This window comes from Callithrix jacchus, chromosome 22 (assembly GCF_049354715.1).
Source record: "Callithrix jacchus isolate 240 chromosome 22, calJac240_pri, whole genome shotgun sequence".
NCBI lineage: Eukaryota > Metazoa > Chordata > Mammalia > Primates > Cebidae > Callithrix > Callithrix jacchus.
In genome coordinates, this window is record NC_133523.1 from 15,408,567 (window position 1) to 15,433,224 (window position 24,658).

At 47.1% G+C, this 24,658-nt stretch overlaps 1 protein-coding gene across 1 annotated transcript in view; it reads left to right on the forward strand.

Moving 5' to 3' along the window:
• NWD1 (NACHT and WD repeat domain containing 1) overlaps window positions 1–16,879 on the forward strand; it is a 101,296-nt gene extending 84,417 nt beyond the window's left edge. Inside the window, 4 exon segments of the mRNA XM_035287137.3 lie at window positions 35–311; window positions 7,579–8,129; window positions 10,893–10,998; window positions 13,199–16,879. Coding sequence (XP_035143028.3) covers window positions 35–311; window positions 7,579–8,129; window positions 10,893–10,998; window positions 13,199–13,500 — 1,236 coding nt within the window. The 3' untranslated portion in view covers window positions 13,501–16,879.
• The last annotated feature ends 7,779 nt before the right edge of the window (window positions 16,880–24,658 follow it).

Below are 24,658 nucleotides of genomic sequence, written 5' to 3' on the forward strand. Positions count from 1 at the left end.
ACGTCAGATCTGCCCTCCTGTTGTGCATCCTCAGGTGTGGAGTCTGTCAGAACAGGGGACCCTGCTGGACATCCTGGAAGGCGTCGGGGGCCCCGTGAGCCTGCTGGCCTCCTGTGGGGCTTTGGTGGCATCTGCTTCCTGGCAGTCCTCGTCTTTCAAGGTCTGGGATCTCAGCAATGCTCATAGGCCCCGGGCCCCTGCGCCATTTCTGGACCGCACCGGCCTCACCGCAGTGTCCCACAACGGAAGCTACGTCTACTTCCCCAAAATTGGGGACAAAAACAAAGTCACTATTTGGGACTTGGCAGAAGGTTGGTAAGGAATAAGTATGGCCATTTTGGGGGTAAGGCTTGGAGCAGTCTGTCTTAGTTTAGGCTGCTGTAACCAATTATCCCCAAAGGCCAGGCACAGTGGCTCACATCCATAATCCCAGCACTCTGGGAGGCCGAGGCGGATGGATTGCTTGAGGTCAGGAGTTCGAGACCAGCCTGGCCAACATGGTAAAACTGAGTCTCTACTAAAAATACAAAAATTAGCCGGGAGTTGTAGCACATGCCTGTAATCCCAGCTACTCAGGAGACTGAGGCAGGAGAATTGCTTGAACCTGGGAAGCAGAGCTTCAGGGAGCTGAGATCACGCCATTATACTCCAGCCTGAGTGACAGAGTGAGACACTACCTCAAAAAAATTTTTTTTTAATATCCCCATAGATTAGGCAGCATAAGCAACAAATATTGCTCAGCATTCTGGAGGCTGGGAAGCTGTAGGTCAAAGCGTAAGCAGATCTGGTGTCTGGAGAAGGAGACCTGTTTCCTGGTTCACAGATGGCCATCATCTCAATGCATCCCCGAAGAGAGAGAGAAATCTCTTGTGTCCCTTCTTGTAAGGGCACTAATCCTATTCATGAAGTCCCCACCTTCCTGATCTAATCACTCCCCTGTCACCCTGCTGTAGTTTAGAGGTTTGTCCCTATAAATCTGATGTTGACATTTAATATCTGGCTGGGCACAGTGGCTTAAACCTATAATCACAGCCCTTTGGAAGGCTGAGGCAGGAGGATCACTTGAGCTCAGGGTTCAGCAACAGCCTGGGCAACATGAGAGGACGCTGTTTCTACTAAAAATTTAAAAATTAGCTGGACATAGTTGTGTATCCTTATAGTGGCATATGCTTGTAGTGGTGTATGTAGCTATTTGGGGGGCTGAGGCAGGAGGATCGCTTGAGTCTGGGAAGTTGGGCTACAGGGAGCCATTATCGTACCACTGTATGTCAGCCTGGGTGACAGAGCAAGACTCTGTCTCTAAAAGGAAAAAAAGCCAGGCGTGGTGGCTCACCTGTGATCCCAGCACTTTGGGTGGCTGAGGCGGGTGGATCACTTGCGCTCAGAAGTTTGAGACCAGACATCTCTACATAAAAAACAAAAATGGCCGGTTGCGGTGGCTCATGCCTGTAATCCCAGCACTTTGGGAGGCCAAGGCATGCAGATCACAAGGTCAGGAGTTCGAGACCAGCTTAGCTAATATGGTGAAACCCCGTCTCTACTAAAAATACAAAATTTAGACAGGCATGGTGGTCGGCGCCTATAGTCCCAGCTACTTGGGAAGCTGACATGGGAGAATCGCTTGAACCCAGGAGGTGGAGGTTGCAGTGAGCCAAGATCTCAGCACTACACTCCAGCCTGGGAAACAGAGTGAGACTCCATCTCAAAAAAAAAAAAAAAAAAGTCAAAAATTAGCTTGTTGTAGTAGTAGTGCATGTCTGTAGTCCCGGCTACTTGGGAGGCTGTTATGGTAGGATCTCTTGAGCACAGGAGGGAGAAGTTGCAGTGAGCTGAGATTGCGCTCCACTGGTGACATTGCACCACTGCACTCCAGCCTGAACGACAGAGCGAGACCCTGTTTCCAGACAAAATTAAACAACAGCAAAAAAGTAATTTAATCCCCAGTGTGGGAGGGGGGCCTCATGGGAGGCGTTTGAGTCAAAGGGACACATCCCTTGTGAATAGATTAATGCCCTCTCCTGGCGAGGCAGGGGTGGTGGTGAATAAGTTCTCACTCTGTTAGTTCCTACGAGGTTGTTAAAAAGAACCTGACCTCAGCTACTACTCAGGAGGCAGAAGCAGGAAGACTGCTTGAGGCCAGGAGTTCAAGACCAGCCTGGGCAACATAGACAGACTCTGTTGCAATAAAAATAAAATTAGCTGGGCGTGGTGATAGTCACCTGTAGTCCCAGCTACTTGGGAGACTGAGGCAGAAGGATTGCTTGAGCCTATGAGTTTGAGGCTGCAGTGAGCTGTGATTGCACCACTGCACTCCAGCCTGGGTGACAGAGCAAGATTCTATCTCAAAAAGCAGGCTGGCACATCCCTCTCTTGTTTCCTCTGGCCGTGTGATCACCGCACACCCCAGCTCCCCTTCACCTTTTGTATTGAGTAGGAGAAGCCTGGGGCCCTCACCAGAAGCAGAGGCTGGCACATGCTTCCTGTACACCCTGCAGAACAATGAGACTCTTACTCATGGTGCATTACTGTATTGGTCCGTTCTCCCACTGCTAATAAAGACATACCTGAGGCCAGGTGTGGTGGCTTGCACCTGTAATCCTAGCAGTTTGGGAGGCCAAGAAGGGCAGATCATTTGAGGTCAGGAGTTCGAGACCAGCCTGGCCAACATGGTGAGACCCTATCTCTACCAAAATGCCAAAAATTGGCTGGAAATTGCTTGAACCCTGGAGGCGGCAGTTACAGTGAGCTGAGATCATGCCACTGCACTCCAGACTGGGCAAGAGTGAGACTCTGTCTCAAAAAAAAAGGCATACCTGAGACTGGGTAATTTATAAAGAAAAGAAGTTTAAGCTTAATGGACTGCAGTTCCACAAGCTGGGGAGGCCTCAGAATCATGGCAGAAGGCAAATGAGGAGCAAAGTCATGTCTTACGTGGCAGTAGGTGAGAGAGCACATGCAGGGGAACTGCTGTTTATAAAACCATCGGATCTGGCCGGGTGCAGTGGCTCACGCCTGTAATCTCAGGACTGTGGGAGGCCGAGGCGGATGGATCACCCGAGGTCGGGAGTTCGAGACCAGCCTAACCAACATGGAGAAGCCCCATATCTACCAAAAATAGAAAAATTAGCTGGGTGTGGTGGCCCATGCCTGTAGTCCGAGCTACTCGGGAGGCTGAGGCAGGAGAATCGCTTGAACCCAGGAGGCAGAGGTTGTGGTGAGTCGTGATTGCCCCACTGCCCTCCAGCCTGGGCAACAAGAACAAAACTCTGTCTCTAAAAACAAACAAACAAAAAAACAAAACCATCGGAGCTCATGAGACTTATTCACTATCACGGGAACAGTATGGCGGAGACCACCTCCATGATGCAATTACCTCCACCTGGTCTCGCCTTTGACCTGTGGGAATTCTTACAATTCAAAATGAGATTTGGGTGGAAAAACAGACAAACCATGTTTGGCTGCCTCAGGTAGTCCTTCATAGCAACACCAGTGGACTAAGACAGGCCCCAGCTCCTAATACCATCCCATGGAGGGTGAGGATTTTAACATAGGAACTTGTGGGGGGGAGGGAAGACACAAATCTTCAGTCCATAATGCCCCGATAACTTCAATTACGTGCAAAGTAGTCAGTCATGGCCGGGCGCTGTGGCTCACACCTGCAATCCCAGCACTTTGGGAGGCTGAGGCGGGCGGATCACTTGAGGTCAGGAGATGGAGGACAGCCTGGCCAACATGGCGAAACCATATCTCTACTGAAAATACAAAAACTAGCCAAGCATGGTGGTGTGTGCCTGTAATCTCAGCTACTTGGGAGGCTGAAACAGGAGAATCACTTGAACCCGGGAGGCAGAAGTTGCAGTGAGCTGAGATCACTCCACTGCACTCCAGCCTGGGTGACAGAGCGAGACTCCATCTCAAAACAAAATAAATAAATAAGTAATTGCCCTAAAATTAAAATATAAATAAATATTTATTGTTTTTTTTTTTTTCAGACGGAGTTTCCCTCTTGTTACCCAGGCTGGAGTGCAATGGCACGATCTCGGCTCACCGCAACCTCTGCCTCCTGGGTTCAGGCAATTCTCCTGCCTCAGCCTCCTGAGTAGCTGGGATTATAGGCTCGCGCCACCATGCCCAGCTACTTTTTGTATCTTTAGTAGAGACGGGGTTTCACCATTTTGACCAGGATGGTCTCGATCTCTTGACCTCGTGATCCACCTGCCTCGGCCTCCCAAAGTACTGGGATTACAGGCTTGAGCCACCGCGCCCGGCTAAATAAATATTTTTTTAAAAGAGAAACTCTCCAGGAGACAGGTGTGGTGGTGATGTGTGGTCCCAGCTACTCAGGAGGCTGAGGCCAGAGGATCGCTGGAGCCCAGGAGTTCGAGGCTACAGTGAGCCATCATCGTACCTCACTCCAGCCTAGGCAGTAGAGTAAGCCCTGTCTCTTAAGACAGAACAACAAAAAAAGAGGCCCCCAACGAGCTTCTTTGCTTCTTTCTACCGTGTGAGGACAAAGAAAAGCCAGCCAGCCATGGTGGCCCAGAAACAGGACACTCACCAGATACCTAATTTCTATTTTTAATTTATTTTAACCCAAGACACCAAATTTGCTGGCACCTTGATCTTGGACTCCCCAGCCTCCTCCAGAAATATGAGAAATAAATTTCTATTCTTTCTTTAAATTAAAAAAAAGAGAGATAGGGCCTCTGTTGCCCAGGCTGGAGTGCAGTGGCGCTATCATAGCTCACTGCAGCCTTGAAGTCTCCGGTTCAAGCAATCCTCCTGCCTCAGACTCTGGAGTAAGCAGGCATGCACCACCAAGCCTGATACCTTTTAAAAATGTTTCTTTAGAGGTGGGGTCTCACTGTGTTGCCCAGGCTAGTCTCAAACTTCTGGCCTCAAGTGATCCTCCCTCCTCAGCTTCCCAAAATGCTGGAATTATAGGCATGAGCCACCAAGCTGGGCCTGATTTGCTGTTCTTTCTAAGCCACCCAGCCAATGACATTCTGTTACAGCAGCCAGAATTGAGTGATATGCCCGCCTGAGCCTCCCAAAGTGCTGGGATTACAGGTGTGAGCCACCGCATCCGGCTAAATTTTGTATGTTCTGTAGAGACAGGGTCTCTCTATGTTGCCCAGGGTGGTCTCGACCTCCTGGGCTCAAGGACTCTGCCTGCCTCAGCCTCCTAAAGTGCTGGGATTAGAGACACACACCACCACATCTGGTTAATTTTTTAATGTTTTCGCGGAGGGAGGGGTCTCACTCTGTTGCCCAGGCTGATCTTGAACTCCTGGCCTCAAGCCATCCTCTCACTTCAGCTTCCTGGGATTACAAGCATGAGCCATTGCACCTGGCATCTCTCCGTTTCCTCGGGCCCTAGTTCACCCTGCAACTAGCAAACAAGCACCTCGAGAATTGTAACCCCACTTGACTTGCTTCCTGCCAACACCCTGAGCTTTGCCTAGCAGGCTGTTACTCTAAAAATGTTTGCCAAATTAACGACTGAATAAAGTTAAGAATGAGCTTGAAAATTAGGATTCTTTTCTCCTATTAGTTCATCATTAACAAGGAGTTTCTTTTCTTTATCTTTTTCTTTTTTGAGGAGTCTTATCTGTTGCCCCGGCTGGAATGCAGTGGTGTGATCTCAACTCATTGCAACCTCTACCTCCTGGGTTCAAGTAATTCTCCTGCCTCACCCTCCCTTCCAAGTGGTTGGGATTACAGGTGCCTGCCACCAGGCCTGGCTAATTTTTGTATTTTTAGTGGAGATAGGGTTTGGCCATGTTGGCCAGGCTGGTCTCGACTCCTGACCTCAGGTGATCCACCCACCTCGGCCTCCCAAAGTGCTGGCATTACAGGCGTGAGCCACTGCCCCGCCATTAACAAGGAGTTTCTATACCTCTACCCACCCCCCCAGCAGCACTGTGCCAAGTACTGTTGGTGAGAAACTCAGAAATCCCTCACTGTCCGATTCTCAAAGACCCAAGGGTGCCACACCTTCGTTTTACTCCTGGGAATTGTCCACTGATGAAAGAAGCCTCTTATCTAGAAATGGCAGGAGGATGTGACCACCTCCCCTGAAATGGCCCCAGTCAAGGACTGCCTGATACAGGAGTACAAAAGTCTGGTCCCCTTGCTTCAAGATGGGACAATTCATGGTGGCTCATGCCTGTAATCCCAGTACTTTGGGAGGCCAAGGTGGGAGGATCCCTTGGGCCCTGGAGTTCAAGACTAGCCTGGGCAACATGGCAAAATCCTGTCTCTACAAAAATTACAAAAATAAGCTGGGCGTGGTGGCCGGAGCCTGTAGTCCCAGTTACTTGGGGGGCTGAGGTTGGAAAATTGCTTGAGCCTGGGAGGGTGAGGCTACGGTAAGCCATGATCATGCCACTGTACTCCAGCCCAGACAACAGAGTGAGACTGCATTTCTAAAAACTAAATAGGCTGGGCACGATGGCTTATGCCTGTAATTCCAGCACTTTGGGAGGCCAGGGCAGGTGGATCACTTGAGGTCAGGAGTTTGAGACCAGTCTGGCCAACATGGTGAAACCCCATCTTTACCAAAAATACCCCAAAATTATCTGGGCATGGTGCCAGGTACCTGTAGTCCCAGCTGAAGTGGGAGAATTGCTGGAACTGGGAGGCAGAGGTTACAGTGAGCCAAGATTGTACCACTGCTCTCCAGCCTGGGTGACAAAGCAAGACTCCATCTGAAAAAAACAAATTAGTGGGGTGTGGTGGCCGGTGCCTGAGTCCCAGCTACTCAGGAGGCTGATCAGTTGAATCCAGGATTTGGAGGCTGCAGTGAACTATGATTGCGCCACTGCACTCCAGTCTGGTGAACAGAGCAACTGTCTCAAAAAACATTTTTTAAACCCTTAAAAATATGATCACCAAGCCGGGCACGGTGGCTCATGCCTGTAATCCCAGCACTTTGGGAAGCTGAGGCAGGCGGACCACCTGAGGTTGGGAGTTTGAGACCAGCCTGACCAACAGGGAGAAACCTCCTCTCTACTAAAAATACAAAATTAAACAGGCATAGTGGCACATGCCTGTAATTAATCCCAGCTACTCGAGAGGCTGAGGCAGGAGAATTGCTTGAACCCGGCAGGCGGAGGTTGCAGCGAGCCAAGATGGTGCCACTGCACTCCAGCCTGGGCAACAGAGCAAGACTCTGTCTCAAAAAAAAAAAAGCCAGGGAAGCAATGCCGCTGTGATTAATTCTCTTTTATTGCTACTTTTTTTTTTTGAGACGGAGTTTCACTCTTGTTACCCAGGTTGGAGTGCAATGGCGCAATCTCAGCTCACCGCTACCTCCGCCTCCTGGGTTCAGGCAGTTCTCCTGCCTCAGCCTCCTGAGTAGCTGGGATTACAGGCACACAGTACCATGCCCAGCTAATTTTTTTGTGTTTTTAGTGGAGGCAGGGTTTCACCATGTTGACCAGGATGGTCTCGATCTCTTGACCTTGTGATCCACCCGCCTCAGCCTCCCAAAGTGCTGGGATTACAGGCGTGAGCCACCGCGCCCGGCATGATTCATTCTCAGTATGAGTAATTCTCATTTTTTCTTCCTGCCAGGTGAGGAACAAGATTCCCTGGACACCTCCAGTGAGGTCAGGTGTCTGGAGGTCGCTGAGCAGCACAAGCTCCTGTTCACTGGCCTCGTGTCGGGGGTTGTTCTTGTGTTTCCCCTGAATTCCAGGCAGGATGTGATATGCATTCCCCCTCCCGAGGCCCGGAAAGCGGTCAGCTGCATGTCCCTGAGCAAGCGGGAGGACCGCCTGGCCATCGCCTATGACAGCATCGTCCTGGTGCTGGACATCAGCCCCGGGGACCCTTGCCCACTCATCGATGGCCCAAGGTATACCTTTTATACCCAGCTGCCCGAGACCATCTCAAATGTGGCCGTTCTGACGGACTACCGCGTGATCTACAGCATGACCAACGGGGACCTCTTTCTTTACGAGTGTGCAAATTCCAAAGCGTTTCCCTTGGAGGCCCACAGGAGCCGAGTCACGTGTGTGGAGGTCAGCCACAAGGAGCAGCTGCTGGCCAGCGGGTCTGAGGATGCCCTGCTGTGTCTCTGGGACCTACAGGCATGGAAGCGGATATTCGAGATGACCTACACGGTGCGTGGCCTGCCTCCCCACGTTCAGGCTAGACCCAGGCTTTGGAAAACCAATAGACAGTCACCATTTACTGAGTACACACCGTGGGCCATCGACCTGGGTGGGACTAAGGTGAAGAAAGTACGGCACTTGGTCAGGCACAGAGGCTTACGCCCTGTAATCCCAGCACTTTGGGAGACTGAGGTGGGTGGATCACCTGATATCGGGAGTTTGAGACCAGTTTGGCCAACATAGTCAAACGCTGTCTCTACTAAACATACAAAAATTAGCCAGGCCTGGTGTTGCATGCCTGTAATCCCAGCTACTCGGGAGGCTGAGGCAAGAGAATTGCTTGAACTTGGAGGCAGAGGTCATGGTGAGCCAAGATTATGACACTGCACTCCAGCCTGGGCAACAGACACTCCATCTCAAAAAAAAAAAAAAAGAAAGTGAGGCATTTGTCTCAGGAGCAGAGTTTTTTTGTTTTTATTACTGTTTTTGTTTGTTTTTTGAGATGGTGCCTCGCTCTGTCACCCAGACTGGAGTGCAGTGGTACAATCTCAGCTCACGGCAACCTCCGCCTCCTGGGTTCAAGTGATTCTCTTGCCTCAGCCTCCCAAGTAGCTGTGTTTGCCGGTGTGCACCACCATGCCCGGCTAATTTTTGTATTTTTAGTAGAGATGGGGGTTTCACCATGTTGATCAGGCTGGTCTCGAACTGCTGATCTCATAATCCACCCGCCTTGGCCTCCCAAAGTGCTGGGATTACAGGTTTGAGCCACTCTACCTGGCCAAGAAAGAATATTTGAATACAATATTTTAAAAAAATCTAAAATGAATACCAAAATTCCATGCGGAACAAAATGTCAACATTATAGGTAAAAACTGGATCCAATGCTGCACTTCTTCCAGACTGTTTCACTCTTCCCGTCATCCTGGCTCTGTGCTGTTTCTTTATCCAATTAATATTTATTGAACAACCTCTGCCAGCCCCACTTTTTATTACCGAGGAAGCAGCTGTGACGAGGGTGACACTATCCCATGTCTTGAAGCCATTTTCTACTAGTTGGGGAGACACAGTGAGCTCTGTCTGTCTGGGCGGAAGGTTGTTTTTTTTTTTCTTTTATAGAGACGGGGTTTCACCATGTTGGCCAGGATGGTCTCGATCTCCTGACCTCATGATCACCCACCTCGGCCTCCAAAGTGCCGGGATTACAGGCGTGAGCCACCGCGCCCGGCCCCACAAAGGATTTTTTTCTGTGTTTTGCTCACTGAAGTTTCCCTTATTCCTCAGAGAGCTCCTGACATTTCCTTGATGCCCAATAAATGGCAAGGGCTGCTGCTTAAGAAAGCCACGTAAGGCCGGGCACCGGGGCTCACGCCTGGAATCCCAGCACTGTGGGAGGCTGAGGTGGGTGGATCACTTTAGGTCAGGAGTTCAAGACCAGCCTGGCCAACATGGTGAAATCCCGTCTCTACTAAACATACAAAAATTAGCCGGGCTTGGTGGCACATACCTGTAATCCCAGCTACTTGGGAGGCTGAGGCAGGAGAATCACTTGAACTCGGGAGGTAGAGGTTGCAGTGAGCCAAGCTTGTGCTATTGCACTCCAGCCAGGGAAATATGAGTGAAACTCTGTCTCAGAAAAAAACAGTAACAAAAAAAGAAATTGAATCCTATAATTGCTCCTTTCCAATGCAAAATGTCTCTAAACCTTTCTATCCAACCTCTATGGAGGTGTGCCTGGGTTGGGGTAACATCTGTGCTGTTCATCTCCCAGGATTTCACTGGTTCCATCCCCCTGTGGGGTGCTTCAAAGCCTGGTTCCAAGGTCAGGAGTTTGGGACTAGCCTGGCCAACATGGTGAAATGCCATATCTATTAAAAATACAAAAATTAGCTGGGAATGATGGCAGGAATCTGTAGTCCCAGCTACTTGGGAGGCTGAGGCAGGAGAATCCTTAAACCCAGGAGGCGGAGGTTGCAGTGAGCTGAGATCAGCCTGGGTGGCAGAGCAAGCTTCATCTCTCTCTCTCTCTCTCTCTCTCTCTCTCTCTCTCTCTCTCTCTCACTCACACACACACACACACACACACACACACATGGGCATAGTGGCTCATGCCCGCAATTTCAGCACTTTGGGAGGCCAAGGGGAGCAGATCACTTGGTCTCAGTTTGCGACCAGCCTTGGCAACATGGTAAAACTCTGTCTCTACTAGAAATATAAAAATTAGCCAGGTGTGGTGGCACACACCTGTAATCCCAGCTACTGAGAGGCTGAGGCAGGAAAATAGCTTGAACCCAGGAGGTGGAGGTTGTAGTCAAGCTGAGATGGCACAGATGGCACCACTGCACTCCAGCCTGGGTCAGACCTGGCTCAAAAAAGAAAAGGTCTGGTTCTTTGGGGCAGGTTTCCTGGGTATCTTTCAGTTTGGAGTCAAATTCGTATTGTCTGGCTCAGGCACAGTGACTCACACCTGGAATCCCAGCACTTTGGGAGTCTGAGGCTGGTGGATCACCTGAGGTCAGGAGTTGGAGACCAGCCTGGCCAGCATGGTGAAACCCTGTCTCTACTAAAAACACAAAAAATAGCTGGGCGTCATGGCTCATGCCTGTAATCCCAGCTACTTGGGAGATTGAGGCAGGAGAATTGCTTGGGAGGTGGGAGGCGGAGGTTGCAGTGAGCTGAGATCACACCATTGCACTCTAGCCTGGGCAACAAGAGTGAAACTCCATCTCAAAAAAAAAAAAGAGAGAGAGAGAACATATTGTCTGTTTTCAACAGAGTTCTTACTGCAGAGGGGTCCAATGTGCTTGCTTCTCCAAGGATGACAATTACGTGTACGTGGGCTTAAAGGATCGCTCCATACTTGTCTGGAGTGTGCTGGATGGTGAGTCATTTTGCTTTTAGGGCAGGATTGAGTTTTGATCTGGAGATAAAAAGCTCTCACCTGGGTCTTGGGTATTAGAGGGCCCCACTCTGGCCACCTCTAGCTGCATCCGTCAGCTTTTAGGAAGGTGTCTGCATGTAAAGGCAATGGGCCCACAATCCCTCTTCTAGAGCCATGCTCTGGAGTTCGAGAACTCCCTCCCTCTGTAGCCTTCAGTTTTCATTAGGGCATGCGCAGACTTCCTGCATGCAGCTATCCTTCTGAGATACATTGTGCCCCTGGAGTTTGCACTTCTGGGCTCAGGAGTAGCCATGGGGTGGTGTGGATAGAGTTTGGGTGTCTCAGCTGGTTGTGAGATGGAGCTGGGAAGAGTGAGAAGAGAGGAGGGACAAGTCACTAGTAGCAGGGTAGTAGCAGGGTACTGGTTACATCACTACATTCCAGCATAGAACCCTGAGGATCCCAAGAATTCCCAATCTGATCCCGCCTTCCAGGTGTTTGTGAAGGCTCCTTCATCAATATAGGAGGACACAGCATGTTTTATTTACTAGTTTATTCCCTAGAATTGCAATGTTTATATATTGTATCTTCTAGGATGTAGTATTCATTCTTTTCCCCCAGGCCTTATACATTTTAGAAGCAGCCTATTTAAAGACCAACCACTTAGAAAACACCATGTCTCTTGGTCTGTTGAGTATTACGCTAAGGTCTTAGCAAGAGATGACATTGGCCGGGTGCAGTGGCTCATACCTACACTCAATCCCAGCACTTTGGGAGGCTGATGTAGGAGGATTGCTTGAGGCCAGGAGTTCAAGCCTAGTCCTGACAACATAGCAAGACCCTGTCTCTAAAAAAAAAAAAAATTAGCCAGGCATGGTGGCGCATGCCTGTAGTCCCAGCTACTCAGGAGGCTGAGGTGGGAGGATCACTTCAGCCCAGGAGTTCTGGGCTGTAGTGTGCTATGCCGACTGGGTGTCTGCACTAAGTTCAGCATCAATATGGTGACCTCCCAGGAGCTCGGGACCACTAAGGAGGGGTGAACCAGCCCAGGTCAGAAACAGAGCAGATCAAAACTCCCGTGCTGATCAATAGTGGGATTGCACCTATGAATAGCCACTGCACTCCAGCCTGGGTAACATAGCAAGTCCCCATCTCTAAAAAATAAAAATAAAAAATTAAAATTAACCAGGCATAGTGGCACATGTGTGTAGTCCCAGCTACTCAGGAGGATAAAGTGAGCATGGGAGGTCAAGGCTGCAGTGAAACATGATATGCCTTGCATATCATGGAATGCCATGCATTCCAGCCTGGGCAACAGAGTGAGACCCTGTAAAAAAAAAAGTTAATATTTATTGTATACTGGGTATTGTCCTTAAATCATTTAACTCTCTCAACACTCACTCCCATTTTACAGAGCAAAAACTGAGGCTCTGAGAGGCTGGCAGACTTGTCCAGGGTCACACAGTGAGTAACTAGTAGGCTGAGGTTTGAAGTTGCTCTGCCTGATTTCAGTATCCCTTTGTCACTTTCTTACACTCTCTCCTATGGAAAAGGTGCTCATTGTGTATTACCTCTCTGAACCCTTATGACACTGGTAGGAGATAAGTATCATTGCTATCCTTGTTTGACAATGAAGAAGTTGAAGTTCAGAGAGGTTAGGAGATTTGCCCAAGGTCACAAAAGAAGTAAGTGGCTGAATGAATGTCAGGTGGAGCCTAATACCTTGTAGTCGAATATACCGTAATCTAATACATAGTAAACTATAACACTATAATACATTGTAGTATAGCATGCTGTAGCAAAGATATATATAACTGCTATAAAGTACAGATGGCTCAGAAGCTGAAGGTTGATGATTGTGGCCTTAAAAGCCCATCCTGGGCCAGTTCACAACCTCTCTTCCTTCTCCTCCTTTGACAATAATATTTTCTGAGCTTACCCTAGCCCAAAAACCTGTATTAAACACATGACCTGCATGATGCCTTCCAAACTCAAAAATCCCCCTGGGCAGGTGTAGGATCTGTTATCATTCCCAATGTGCAGATAAAGCAAGAGGGACCCTTTGGGATGATAAATGTCATGTCAAAGTTAATAAGGGGCATAACAGGAATTTGATCCCACGCAGCCAACTCTAGAATGTGTAGGATTGGACCTCTACACCCCTTTTTTCTCATTTGTGTCCTCCTCTTCACCCTTACAGGCACGCTACTGACAGTCCAGTTTGTCCATGCTGTGGTAAACAGAATCATCCCAACCACCAGTGGCTTCATTGCCCCCACCAGGCATGGTTATCTGATCCGAGAGCGTTTCCAGTGCCTTTTAGCAAGAGCCTCACAGCAGGACCCTCACAAGGACTTCAAGAAGGCAGTGTGGATGGTCAAATCCAGGCAGAGAGAGGCGCTAGCAGCAGCTGCAGGAGCATTCCAGGACTTGGAGTCAGAGAGTGCCCAAGGAAATGAATCCAAGTCAAACAAATGTTCACAAGTCTGCCTGATAGTTTAAAAAAAAACTCTGGGGGGGTATAACCTCCAATGACTTAGCCCTATTTAATCTGGTTAAAGCAAAAAGAATATGTTTGCTGGTGTATATTTGGACCCATGGCTTCAGATTACATGACCCAAACCTTGCCTCTTCCCCATTTTTTCCATTCTTCTTTCCTCTTCGTCATTTTCTTTCTTGCCTGCCTGTCTGCCTTTCTTTTCTTTTTCCTTCCTTCCTTCCCCTCTCTCTCTTTCCTTCCCTCCCTCCCTCCCTCCCTCCCTCCCTCCCTCCCTCCCTCCCTCCCTCCCTCCCTCCTTCCTTCCTTCCTTCCTTCCTTCCTTCCTTCCTTCCTTCCTTCCTTCCTTCTTTTTGGCAGGAGCAGAAGCCTCAATCTTTGTCATTTTCATTCTCAGACCAGCCACCCCAAGTTAGCAACATGGTGGCTAATATGCAGCTGTCTCCAATTTCAACAGAAAAGAGAGCTTCTCTTTCTACAGTCCTAGCCTCCACTCTGTTGGTCCCAGTTGACCCATATGCATAGCCCTAAACCAATTGTTATCTCTGGAAGAATGCAGAGCTCTAATTGGCTGAACTGACCCAATGTCCATCACTGGGGATGAAAATAGAAGAGATTATTCCTGAGACCCAAACTGGGGTTCTGGTACCAGGGGAAGGGGGAATGGATGAATGTGAGACAGAGCAAACCACTGATATGGACCACAGAACTTCACAGTTTATAAAGCATTAGATGCTGTGATCTGATCCTCACCACAACCCATGCTTTAGGGAGGGCAGGAGTTTCTGCATCTATTTAATGGATAAGGAAACTGAGCCTTGCAGAAGTAGTTATGATTTAATTCAGGTCATGAGTCTGGGGTGCAAGGGATCTAAGAGCAAGCCTTCTGTCCCATTCCTGTTAGACCTCACTCCAATTTCAGTCTCCAAAACACGACCATCTCTTCCACAGGTGCCACACTCAAATGCTCACAGGAGCTAGTGACTGATCTAGGTACTTCCATACACCTGAGTGAGCAGCAGAGCGAGATGGAGACTGGGCCTGTGGAAGGCAGAGATTGTGTCTTGGGTGGGTGTGAGCAGCCTGACTCTAGCCCAGAATCACCATGGCAAAACCGGCCGTCTGCCATCAGTGCTTTCAATTGTAGTAATCAAAGCCAGAAATCCAGACTTTTATGCAAAAATCTTCTGACTTTGAAAGTTGGCAATTGGTTTAATTTGTATCTATAGCACATTTGGCAAGTGCGTCTTTGGTTAATGAGCTGATTTCAAGACTCAAGCTGGCGGTGAAAACACCAACATGCTATAGTTCTTCCATCTCTATTCCCTGGCTCCCGAACTTTTGGAATAAAGATGTGGTTTTTTCACCTTAAAAACTGAAGGCTCTTGGAAGTAGGAAGAACTGCTGACATCTCTCTGCTTTGCTTTTGAACCATCTGCCTTATGCAAGTTTAACAGTCAAATTGTTTTCTTTCCACTTAAGTGGATCTTTCTTCTTTGCCCACAGCCTTCTGAAAGCCTTCTCAGTGTTCTCAGGCTTTTGCTTTAATGCTAGGAGAGTCTAAATCTTTAAGGTGGCTATTTCTCCTTCCCTCTGTGAAATTCTGACAGTCTCAGAAAAAGCAACTTTAGAAACAGGGGCTTTTGAGCTGAACAAGACCCTACTCCTATCTTATTCATTCATTTTCCAAACCAGGTTTCTAAGGCAGGTTTTGGCAGTTCTGCAAATGTTAGTGTCAAATTTCATTTAAAAATATTTTAAACGGTAACGTTAAAATGTATGCTTGGATGTATTGGGCAGCAGCTTTTAAGGTGTTGAAGATTACCAAGGTTGGTGCAAAAAGTAATTGCGTTTTTTGCCATTAAAAATAATAGCAAAGGCCGGGCGCGGTGGCTCACGCCTGTAATCCCAGCACTTTGGGAGGCTGAGGTGGGTGGATCACAAGGTCAAGAGATCGAGACCATCCTGGTCAACATGGTGAAACCCCGTCTCTACTAAAAATACAAAAACTTAGCTGGGCATGGTGGCACGTGCCTGTAATCCCAGCTACTCAGCGAGGCTGAGGCAGGAGAATTGCCTGAACCCAGGAGGCGGAGGTTGCGGTGAGCCGAGATTGCACCATTGCACTCCAGCCTGGGTAACAAGAGGGAAATTCCGTCTCAAAAATAAATAAATAAATAAATAATAGCAAAAAACAGCCATGCAAGGTCGCTCATGCCTGTGGTCCCAGCACTTTGGGAGGCCGAGGTGGGTGGATCACGTGAGGTCAGGAGTTCAAGACCAGCCCTGAACTCAACTCACACGTTGAGACCCTATCTCTACTAAAAATACAAAACTTAGCTGGCTGTGGTGGTGGGCACAGCTACTTGAGAGGCTGAGGCAGGAGAATCACTTGAACCTAGGAGGTGGAGGTTGCAGTGAGCCAGGATCGTGCCTTCTCAAAAAAAATAAATAAAAATAAAAATAATGGCAAAAACCTCAGTGGCTCACACCTGTAATCCCAGCACTTTGGGAGGCTGAGGCTGGCAGATCACTTGAGACCAGGTGTTCAAGACTAGCCTAGTGAACATGGCGAAACCCCATTTCTACTAAAAACACAAAAATTAGCTGGGCGTGGTGGCATGTGCCTGTAATCCCAGCTACTTGGGAGGCTGAGGCATGAGAATTGCCTGAACCCGGGAGGCAGAGGTTGCAGTGAGCCGAGATCGTGCCACTGCACCTGAGCATGAGTGACAGTGAGACTCTGTCTCAAAGTAATGGCAAAAACCACGATGACTTTTGCACCAACCTAATAATTTAGGATTTTTCTGCCATTTTCATTTAACTGAAGAGCCCATTTGAATTGTGAAGGGAGCTCTTGAAAAAATTGGCTACTCTTTGCCACTGCTTCTCTGTGAATCAAGGGCTTACTCAATGCAGAAATAAAGTGGATGTTGAGACCAACTACGATTTCATCTACAAGCCGGGCATGGCACCTCATGCCTATAATCCCAGCACTTTGGGAGGTTGAGGCAGGTGGATCACCCGAGGTCAGGAGTTCTAGACCAGCCTGACCAATATGGTGAAACCCTGTCTCTACTAAAAATACAAAAATTAGCTGGGCGTAGTGGTGCGCACCTGTAGTCCCAGCTACTTGGGAGGCTGAGACAGGAGAACTGCTTGAACCCAGGAGGCAGAGGTTGCAGTGAGCTGAGATGGAGCCACTGTACTCCAGCCTAAGTGACAGAGTGAGATTCCATCTCAAAAAAAAAATATTTCATCTACAAATTCTGATTTTAAATATCTGTGTCTATCTCGACAGCCTCAGCGAGAATCAATTGTTTTGTAGGTAAATCCTAATTTGAACATTGGACATAACTTTTACTAATAAAATGCTACACCAAATCATTGCTTATATTGGGGATTTTCATGGTGTTTATTCATTTGAAAAAGAGTGTGATCGCTAAGAAAGTTTGACAGTTGGCTGGTCAATGCTTGTAATCCCAACACTTTGAGAGGCCAAGGCAGGAGGATCACTTGAGTCCACGAGTTTGAGACCCCATCTCTACAAAAAAAAATAATTTTTTAAAATTAGCTGTTGTTGGAAATAGATGGTTGGCGCCACAACGAAAAATTAGCACTGAGACAAAGAATTTTTCAGCAACAAAATCTTTACCTCTTGGACTGCAGGAAGGGTACTCTCACTAACCATCTCAGAACAAGAGTACAATGAACAAAGGAAAACATAAATTTACTCCTTACGCATTTGGGGTCGTCCTTACTGCTGTGTCTGATCTCCGTTGGCTGGAGCCAGACCTCACAATCTAAACTGATTGGCTAATAACTTAAAACTTTTCTAGGCCGGGTGCGGTGGCTCATGCCTATAATCCCAGCACTTTGGGAGGCCGAGGTGGGTGGATCACGAGGTCAAGAGATCGAGACCATTCTGGTGAACAAGGTGAAACCCTGTCTCTACTAAAAATACAAAAAAAATTAGCTGGGCATGGTGGTGCGTGCCTGTAGTCCCAGCTACTCGGGAGGCTGAGGCAGGAGAACTGCTTGAACCCAGAAGGCAGAGGTTGCGGTGAGCTGAGATCGTGCCATTTCACTCCAGTCTGGGTAACAACAGCGAAACTTCATCTCAAAAAAAAAAAACAACTTTTCTTTCTTTTTTTTTTTTTAAAAGAAGGGGAAAAAAAGAAAAAGAGGGAAAAAGGAATATTACTTCATTCCTAAAATGGGTTTCAGTAATGGCCGATCAATATTTTGAGTGTTTAAAGTGGTTAATGCATATTTTATGTGTTTAAAATGGAGACCTCTATTGTGTTTATTTGTTCTGGCTCTGAGTTCAAGTCCTGGATATCGTTATCAATTTGTTGTCTCGTTGAATCTAAATCTCATTATGTGTCTTATGTATCTGGGTGTTAAGATCTCTTATTGTTACATTAATCCTTTTACCCTTGCATCCTTGTAGCTTTGAAATCTATTTTATTAAATGTGAGAATTGCAACTCCTGCTTTTTATTTATTTATTTTTGCTATCCATTTGGTTGGTGAGTTTTTTTCCATCCCCTTGTTTTGATTCTTTGTATATCTTTAGATATATCGTTAGATTTTGTGGATAATGTATATTTTGTGTGTTTAAAATGGAGAGCTCTATTGTGTTTATTTGTTCTGGATCTTAGTTCAAGTCCCGGATATCGTTATCAATTTTCTGTCTCATTGAATCTAAATCTCATTATGGGTCTTATGTATCTGGGTGTTAAGATCTCTTATTATTACATTAATCCTTTTACCCTTGTATCCTTGTAGCTTTGAAATCTATTTTGTCAAATATGAAAATTGCAACTCCTGCTTTTTATTTATTTATTTTTGCTCTCCATTTGGTTGGTACGTTTTTTTTTCCAACCTTTATTTTGAGTCTGTGTATATCTTTGGATATACCGTTGGATTTTGTCTGTATCTTTTGATTGGGAGATTTGGTCGATTTAAATTTAGGGTTGCTGCCATTTGATATTAACTGGCTATTTTGTCCTTTCGTTGATAAAAATTCTTCTTTATGTTAATGCTCTTTACTTTTTGGTGTATTTTTAGAAAGGGTCATACTGGTTGTTCCTTTCTGTGTATAATGCTTCTTTTAGAAGTTCTTGTAAAGCAGGCCTGGTGGTAATAAAATCTCTGAGTACTTGCTTGTTCCTAAAAGATTTTATTTTTCCTTCAAATGTAAAGCTTAAATTGGCAGGATATGAAATTCTGGGCTGAAAGTTCTGTTGATTAAGTATATTGAATATTGGCCCCCACTCTCTTCTAGCTTGTAGGGTTTCCGTTGAGAGATCTGCTGTAAGCCTAATAGGCTTACCTTTATGGGTAACTTGATCTTTCTCTCTGGCTGCCCTTAATATTTTCTCCTTCGTTTCGATCCTGGTGAATCTAATGATTATGTGCCTTGGGGTTGGTCTTCTTGAGGAATATCTTTGTGGTGTTCTCTGTATTGCCTGGGGTTGAATAGTGTCCTGCTTTGCTAAATTAGGAAAATTTTTCTGGATAATGTCCTGGAGAGTATTTTCCAGCTTGACTTCATTCTCTCCGTCACATTCAGGTACACCAATCAAGCGTATATTAGGTCTTTTCACATAGTCCCATATTGCTTGGAGACTTTGCTCATTCCTTTTTATCCTTTTTTCTCTATTCTTGTCTTGTCATTTTGTTTCATTAAGTTGGTCTTCGACCTCTGATACCCTTTCTTCTGCTTGATCCATTTGGCTGTTTAAGCTTGTACATATTTCACTAAGTTCTCGTGTTGTATTTTTCAACTCCATAAGTTCATTTGTATTCCTCTCTATATTGTCTATTCTTTTCAACATTTCATCTAACCTTTTTTCCAAGTTCTTAGTTTCTTTACATTGGGTTAGAACAAGTTCCTTTAACTCCCAGAAGTTTCTTATCATCCACCTTTTAAAGCCAACTTCAGATAATGGAACACAGTCCTTTTCCATCAGGGCTTGTTCCGTTACTGATGAGTCCTTTTCCATCAGGGCTTGTTCCGTTGCTGATGAGTCCTTTTCCATCAGGGCTTGTTTCCATCAGGGCTGATGGGTTCTGATTTTGGGTATACTCGGCCTTCTTAGGCTGTTTTTTTCCCTTCATTGTAGATGAACCGCCTTTCTACTTAGGTTTCTGAGTCGACGTCCGACTTATTGATTCCCAGTGCTGGGATCCGAGCAACCCACTGTGGCGGCCTAAATAGCAGCGATAAGACTGATGGTGCTCTTCTGCCCGGGAATCTCTGGTCTGGCTTCCCTCTTGAGTCCGCAACAAGCGGCTCTGACTTCCCGGAGCTCCAAACTCCGGTCAGTAGGGGAAGCGGTCCCGTTGGCTCTGCATGAAGAGCTGCTGCACTGAGACGCGGGCAAAACCGCTGCGGCGGCCACAAGAGTCGCGCTGGCGACCCGTGGGAATCGGCTAATCGGTGAGTGATGAAAATTCATCTAAAGATGTGGCGTCGTCTCGTTCTCTGGGCTTTCACTGGGAGCTACAATCCTGAGCTGTTAGTGGTCGGCCATCTTGGATCGATCTCCAACTTTTCTAAACAGGTAAAAGCAATGGAGAGCTGGAACATGCCTGTGAGCACGTCCAGCACAGATATCTTGGTTAAAGTATGAGGACACAGAACGTACTACATGCCTGTAAGCATGGCCTGTCTAACAGCTACATAGGATAGAGCTTATCAAAGAGTTATTAGCACACTTATGATTTACTCTTTAACAAGAAAGGAAACAGAAGAGGAACTTTTTGACTTCCCACAGCTGGGCGTTGTGGTGCGCACCTGCAGTCCCAGCTACTCAGGAGGCTAAGGCAGGAGGATCACTTAAGCCCAGAAGATCAAGGTTGTAGTGAGCTATGATTGCACCACTGCACTCCAGCCTGGGCAAGGGAGTGAGACCCTGTCTCAAAAAAAAAAAAAAAAAAAAAAGTTTTTGGCCGGGCACAGTGGTTCATGCCTGTAATCCCAGCACTTTGGAAGGCCAAGGCGGGTGGATCATGAGGTCAGGAGATTGACACCATTCAGGCCAACATGGTGAAACCCTGTCTCTACTAAAAAAAAAAGCAAAACACACGCACACAAAAAACTAGTCCGGTATGGTGGTGTGCACCTGTAGTCCCAGCTACTCGGGAGGCTGAAGCAAGGGAATTGCTTGGACCCAGAAGGCAGAGGTTGCAGTGAGCCGAGATTGTGCCACTGAACTCCAGCCTGGGTAACTGAGCAAGACTCCGCCTCAGAAGAAAAAAAAATTTAAGGGGTGCCAAAAAGCTCAGCAATCACAACTAACAATATTTTCTCTTTTTTTCTTAAATTTTTTCTTTTGTAAGACAAATAATATTATCTTTTTTTTTTTTTTGAGACAGAGACTCGCTCTGTTGCCCAGACTGGAGTGCAGTGGTGTGATCTCGGCTCATTGCAACCTCTGACTCCTGTGTTCAAGTGATCCTCCTGCCTCAGCCTCCCAAGTACCTGGGACTACAGGCATGCACCCTCATGTCCAGCTAATTTTTGCATTTTTAGTAGAGAAAGGGTTTCACCATGTTGGCCAGGATGGTCTCCATCCCTTGATCTCGTGATCTGCTTGCCTCAGTCTCCCAAAGTGCCAAGATTGCAGGTGTGAGCCACTGTGCCCAGCCCAAAAATATTTCTAATCTGGCCCTTTACCAAAATATATATGTGTGTGTGTGTGCATATATATTTATAGACACATATGTATATGTATATATGCCTACCCTTGCTCTTAAAGCTTGATTAAATTTAGGGTAAACCTTTTTTATACAGGCTTTCTTTTTTTAGAGTAGTTTTAGGTTCACAGCAAAATTAAGTGGAAGATGCAGAGATTTCCCATCTACCTTCTGCTCCCACTCATACTCAGCCTCCCCCTTGACATCCCTCACTCTAACAAATGCAGAGTGGTGAATTTGCTACGATGGATGAACCCACACTGACACATCCTCATCACAGGAGAGACCTTTTTTTTTGGAGACAGAATCTGACTCTGTCACCCAGGCTGGAGTGCAGTGGTGCAATCTCAGCTCACTGCAACCTCTACCTCCTGGGTTCAAGCAGTTCTCCTGCCTCTGTCTCCCAGGCAGCTGGGATTACAGGCACTCACCACCACACCTGGCTAATTTTTGTATTTTTAGGAGAGATAGGTTTTCGCCATGTTGGTCAGGGGTGGTCTCAAAACCCTGGTCTCAAGTGATTCACCCACTTTGGGCTCCCAAAGTGCTGGGATTATAGGCATGAGCCACTGCGCCTGGCCCAGGATAGACATTTTGACAAGTATACTTGATAGGTGTGTTCATTCTGTGTCAGTACTTGGGAAATGATTGCACACTTAGCAACTTAAATAACTTCTTCTTTTTCTTCTTTTTTTTTTAAGACTCAGTCTCTCTCTTGTCTGCCAGGCTGGAATGCAGTGGCACGATCTTGGCTTGATGCAACCTCTGTCTCCTAGGTTCAAGTGATTCTCCTGCCTCAGCCTCCTGAGTGGCTAGGATTAAAGGCACCCACCACCACATCCAGCTAATTTTTGTATTTTATGTAGAGATGGGGTTTGACCATGTTGGCCAGGCTGGTCTGGAACTCCTGATCTCAGGTGATCCTCCTGCCTCGGCCTCACAAATTGCTGGGATTACAGGCATGAGCCATCGCACCTGGCCAACATCCACTTTTATCTTATAACTTCTGCAAGTCAGGAGTCTGGGCATGGCATGACTGGTTTCTTTTTTCAGGCTCTCACTAGGTGTCAGCTGGACTGGGTTCTCGTTGAGAGGCTCAGGGTCTTCATCCAAGCTCCTTCAGATTCCTGGCAGAATTGAGCTCCTTGAAGCTATAGGAGAGGAGACCTCAGCTGCCCCTCTCCATAGGCAGAGTTTGCAGAACAGCTGCTCCCTTCTTCAAGGCTGGTGGCATTGCATCTGTCTGCTGCTTCATCTCTGACCTCAGACTCCGACTCAGACTGTCTTTAAAAAAAATTTTTTTGTGGCTGGGCGTGGTGGCTCACACCTAATCCCAGCACTTTGGGAGGTCAAGGTGGGCAGATCATCTGAGGTCAGGAGTTCGAGACCAGCCTGGCCAACATGGTGAAACCCCATCTCTACTAAAAATACAAAAAATTAGCTGGGTGTGGTGGTATATGCCTGTAGTCCTAGCCACTTGGGAGGCTGAGGCAGGAGGATTGTTTGAACCTGGGAGGCGGAGGTTGCAGCGAGCTGAAATCATGCCACTGTACTCCAGCCTGGTGACAAAGTGAGACTCTGGGTCAAAAAAAGAAAAAAAAAATTTTTTTAGTGATAGAGTCTCGCCGTGTTGCCCAGGCTGGTCTAGAAGGCCTGTCTTCAGATGATCCACCTGCCTTAGCCTCCTAAATTGCTTAGATTACAGGTGTGAGCCTCTGCACCTGGCCCAGTAGCAACTTTTTATGTTTGATGAAAATAAGAATATCCAGCCTGGGCAATGCAGTGAGACTCTCTCTCTAAAAAAGTAAAAGTAAAAAATTAGCCTGGCATGGTGGCACATGCCTGTAGTCCTGGCTATTCAGGAGGTCAAGGCTGCAGTGAGCTATGACTGCACCACTGCACTCCACCTGGGTGACGGAGCAAGTCCCTGTCTCCGAAAATAAATCAGTAGAAATAAAATTAAAGATGTCTTTGTGGCCAGGTGTGGTGGCTGACACCTGTAATCCCAACACTTTGGGAGGCCGAGGTGGGCCTATTATGAGGTCAAGAGATGGAGACCATCCTGGCCAACATGGTGAAACCCCATCTCTACTAAAAATACAAAATTAGCTGGGCATGGTGGCACGTACCTGTAGTCTCAGCTACTTTGGAGGCTGAGGCAGGAGAATCGCTTGAACCTGGGAGGCAGAGTTTGCAGTTAGCCAAGATTACGCCCCTCCACTTCAGCCTGGTGACAGAGGCAGACTCTGTCTAAAAAAAAAAAAAAGATGTCTTTGTACTGTTGTTCTCATGCTGAGTATACACACGTGTACACACATATGTGTATGCACATGCCCCAAATGGAATTGGCTTGTGGTTTTGTCAGAGGCTTTGAAACGATCTTATTCCATCTTGAATAGGGGCTGGGTAAGATGAGGCAGAGGACTGCCGAGCTGCATTCCCAGAAGGTTGGGCATTCTAACCCGCAGGGTGAGATAGGAGGTGGACACAAGATCCAGGTCACAAAGACCCTGCCGATGAAACAGGATGCAGGGTTTTTGTTGTTGTTTTTGAGACAGAGGCTGGCTCTGTTACCCAGGCTGGAGTGCAGTGGCGTGATCTCAGCTCACTGCAACCTCCACCTCCCGGGTTCAAGCAATTCTCCTGCCTCAGCCTCCCAAGTAGCTGGGATCACAGGTGCCTGCCACCACCACCCCTGGCTAATTTTTTTTTTTAAGTAGAGATTGGGGTTTCACCATGCTGGTCAGGCTGGTCTTGAACCCCTGACCTCAGGTGAGCCACCCATCTCAGCCTCCCAAAGTGCTGGGATTACAGGGGTGAGCCACTGTGCCCGTCTGGGATGCAGGGTTTTACCAGCGTGGTGTGAAAGTGACCTCTGGTTGTCCTCACTGCTCATCACACACTAATTATCATACATTAGCATGCTAAGAGACACTCCCACCAGCACTGACAGTTTACAAATGCCATGGCAATGTCCAGAAGTTACCCTATAGGGTCTAAAAGGGTAGGAACCATCAGTTCTGGGAAATCTTCACCCTTTTTCACAGAAAACTCATAAATAATCCATCCCTCATTTAGCCTATAATCAAGAAATAACTATACATATACTCAGTTGAGCAGCCCGTATCGATACTCTGCCTATGGAGTAGCCAATTCTTTTATTGCTTTACTTTCTTTTTCTTTGTTTTTTATATTCGTTTTTATTTTTTGAGGCGGAGTTTTGCTCTGGTTGCCCAGGCTGGAGTGCAATGGTGCCATCTCATTTCACTGCAACCTCAGCCTCTCAGGTTCAAGTGATTCTCCTGCCTCAGTCTCCCAAGTAGCTGGGATTATAGGTGCCCGCCACCACACCCAGCTAATTTGCTAATTTTTGTATTTTTAGTAGAGACAGGGTTTCACCATGTTGACCAGGCTGGTCTCGAACTCCTGACCTCAGGTGATCTACCTGCCTCGGTCT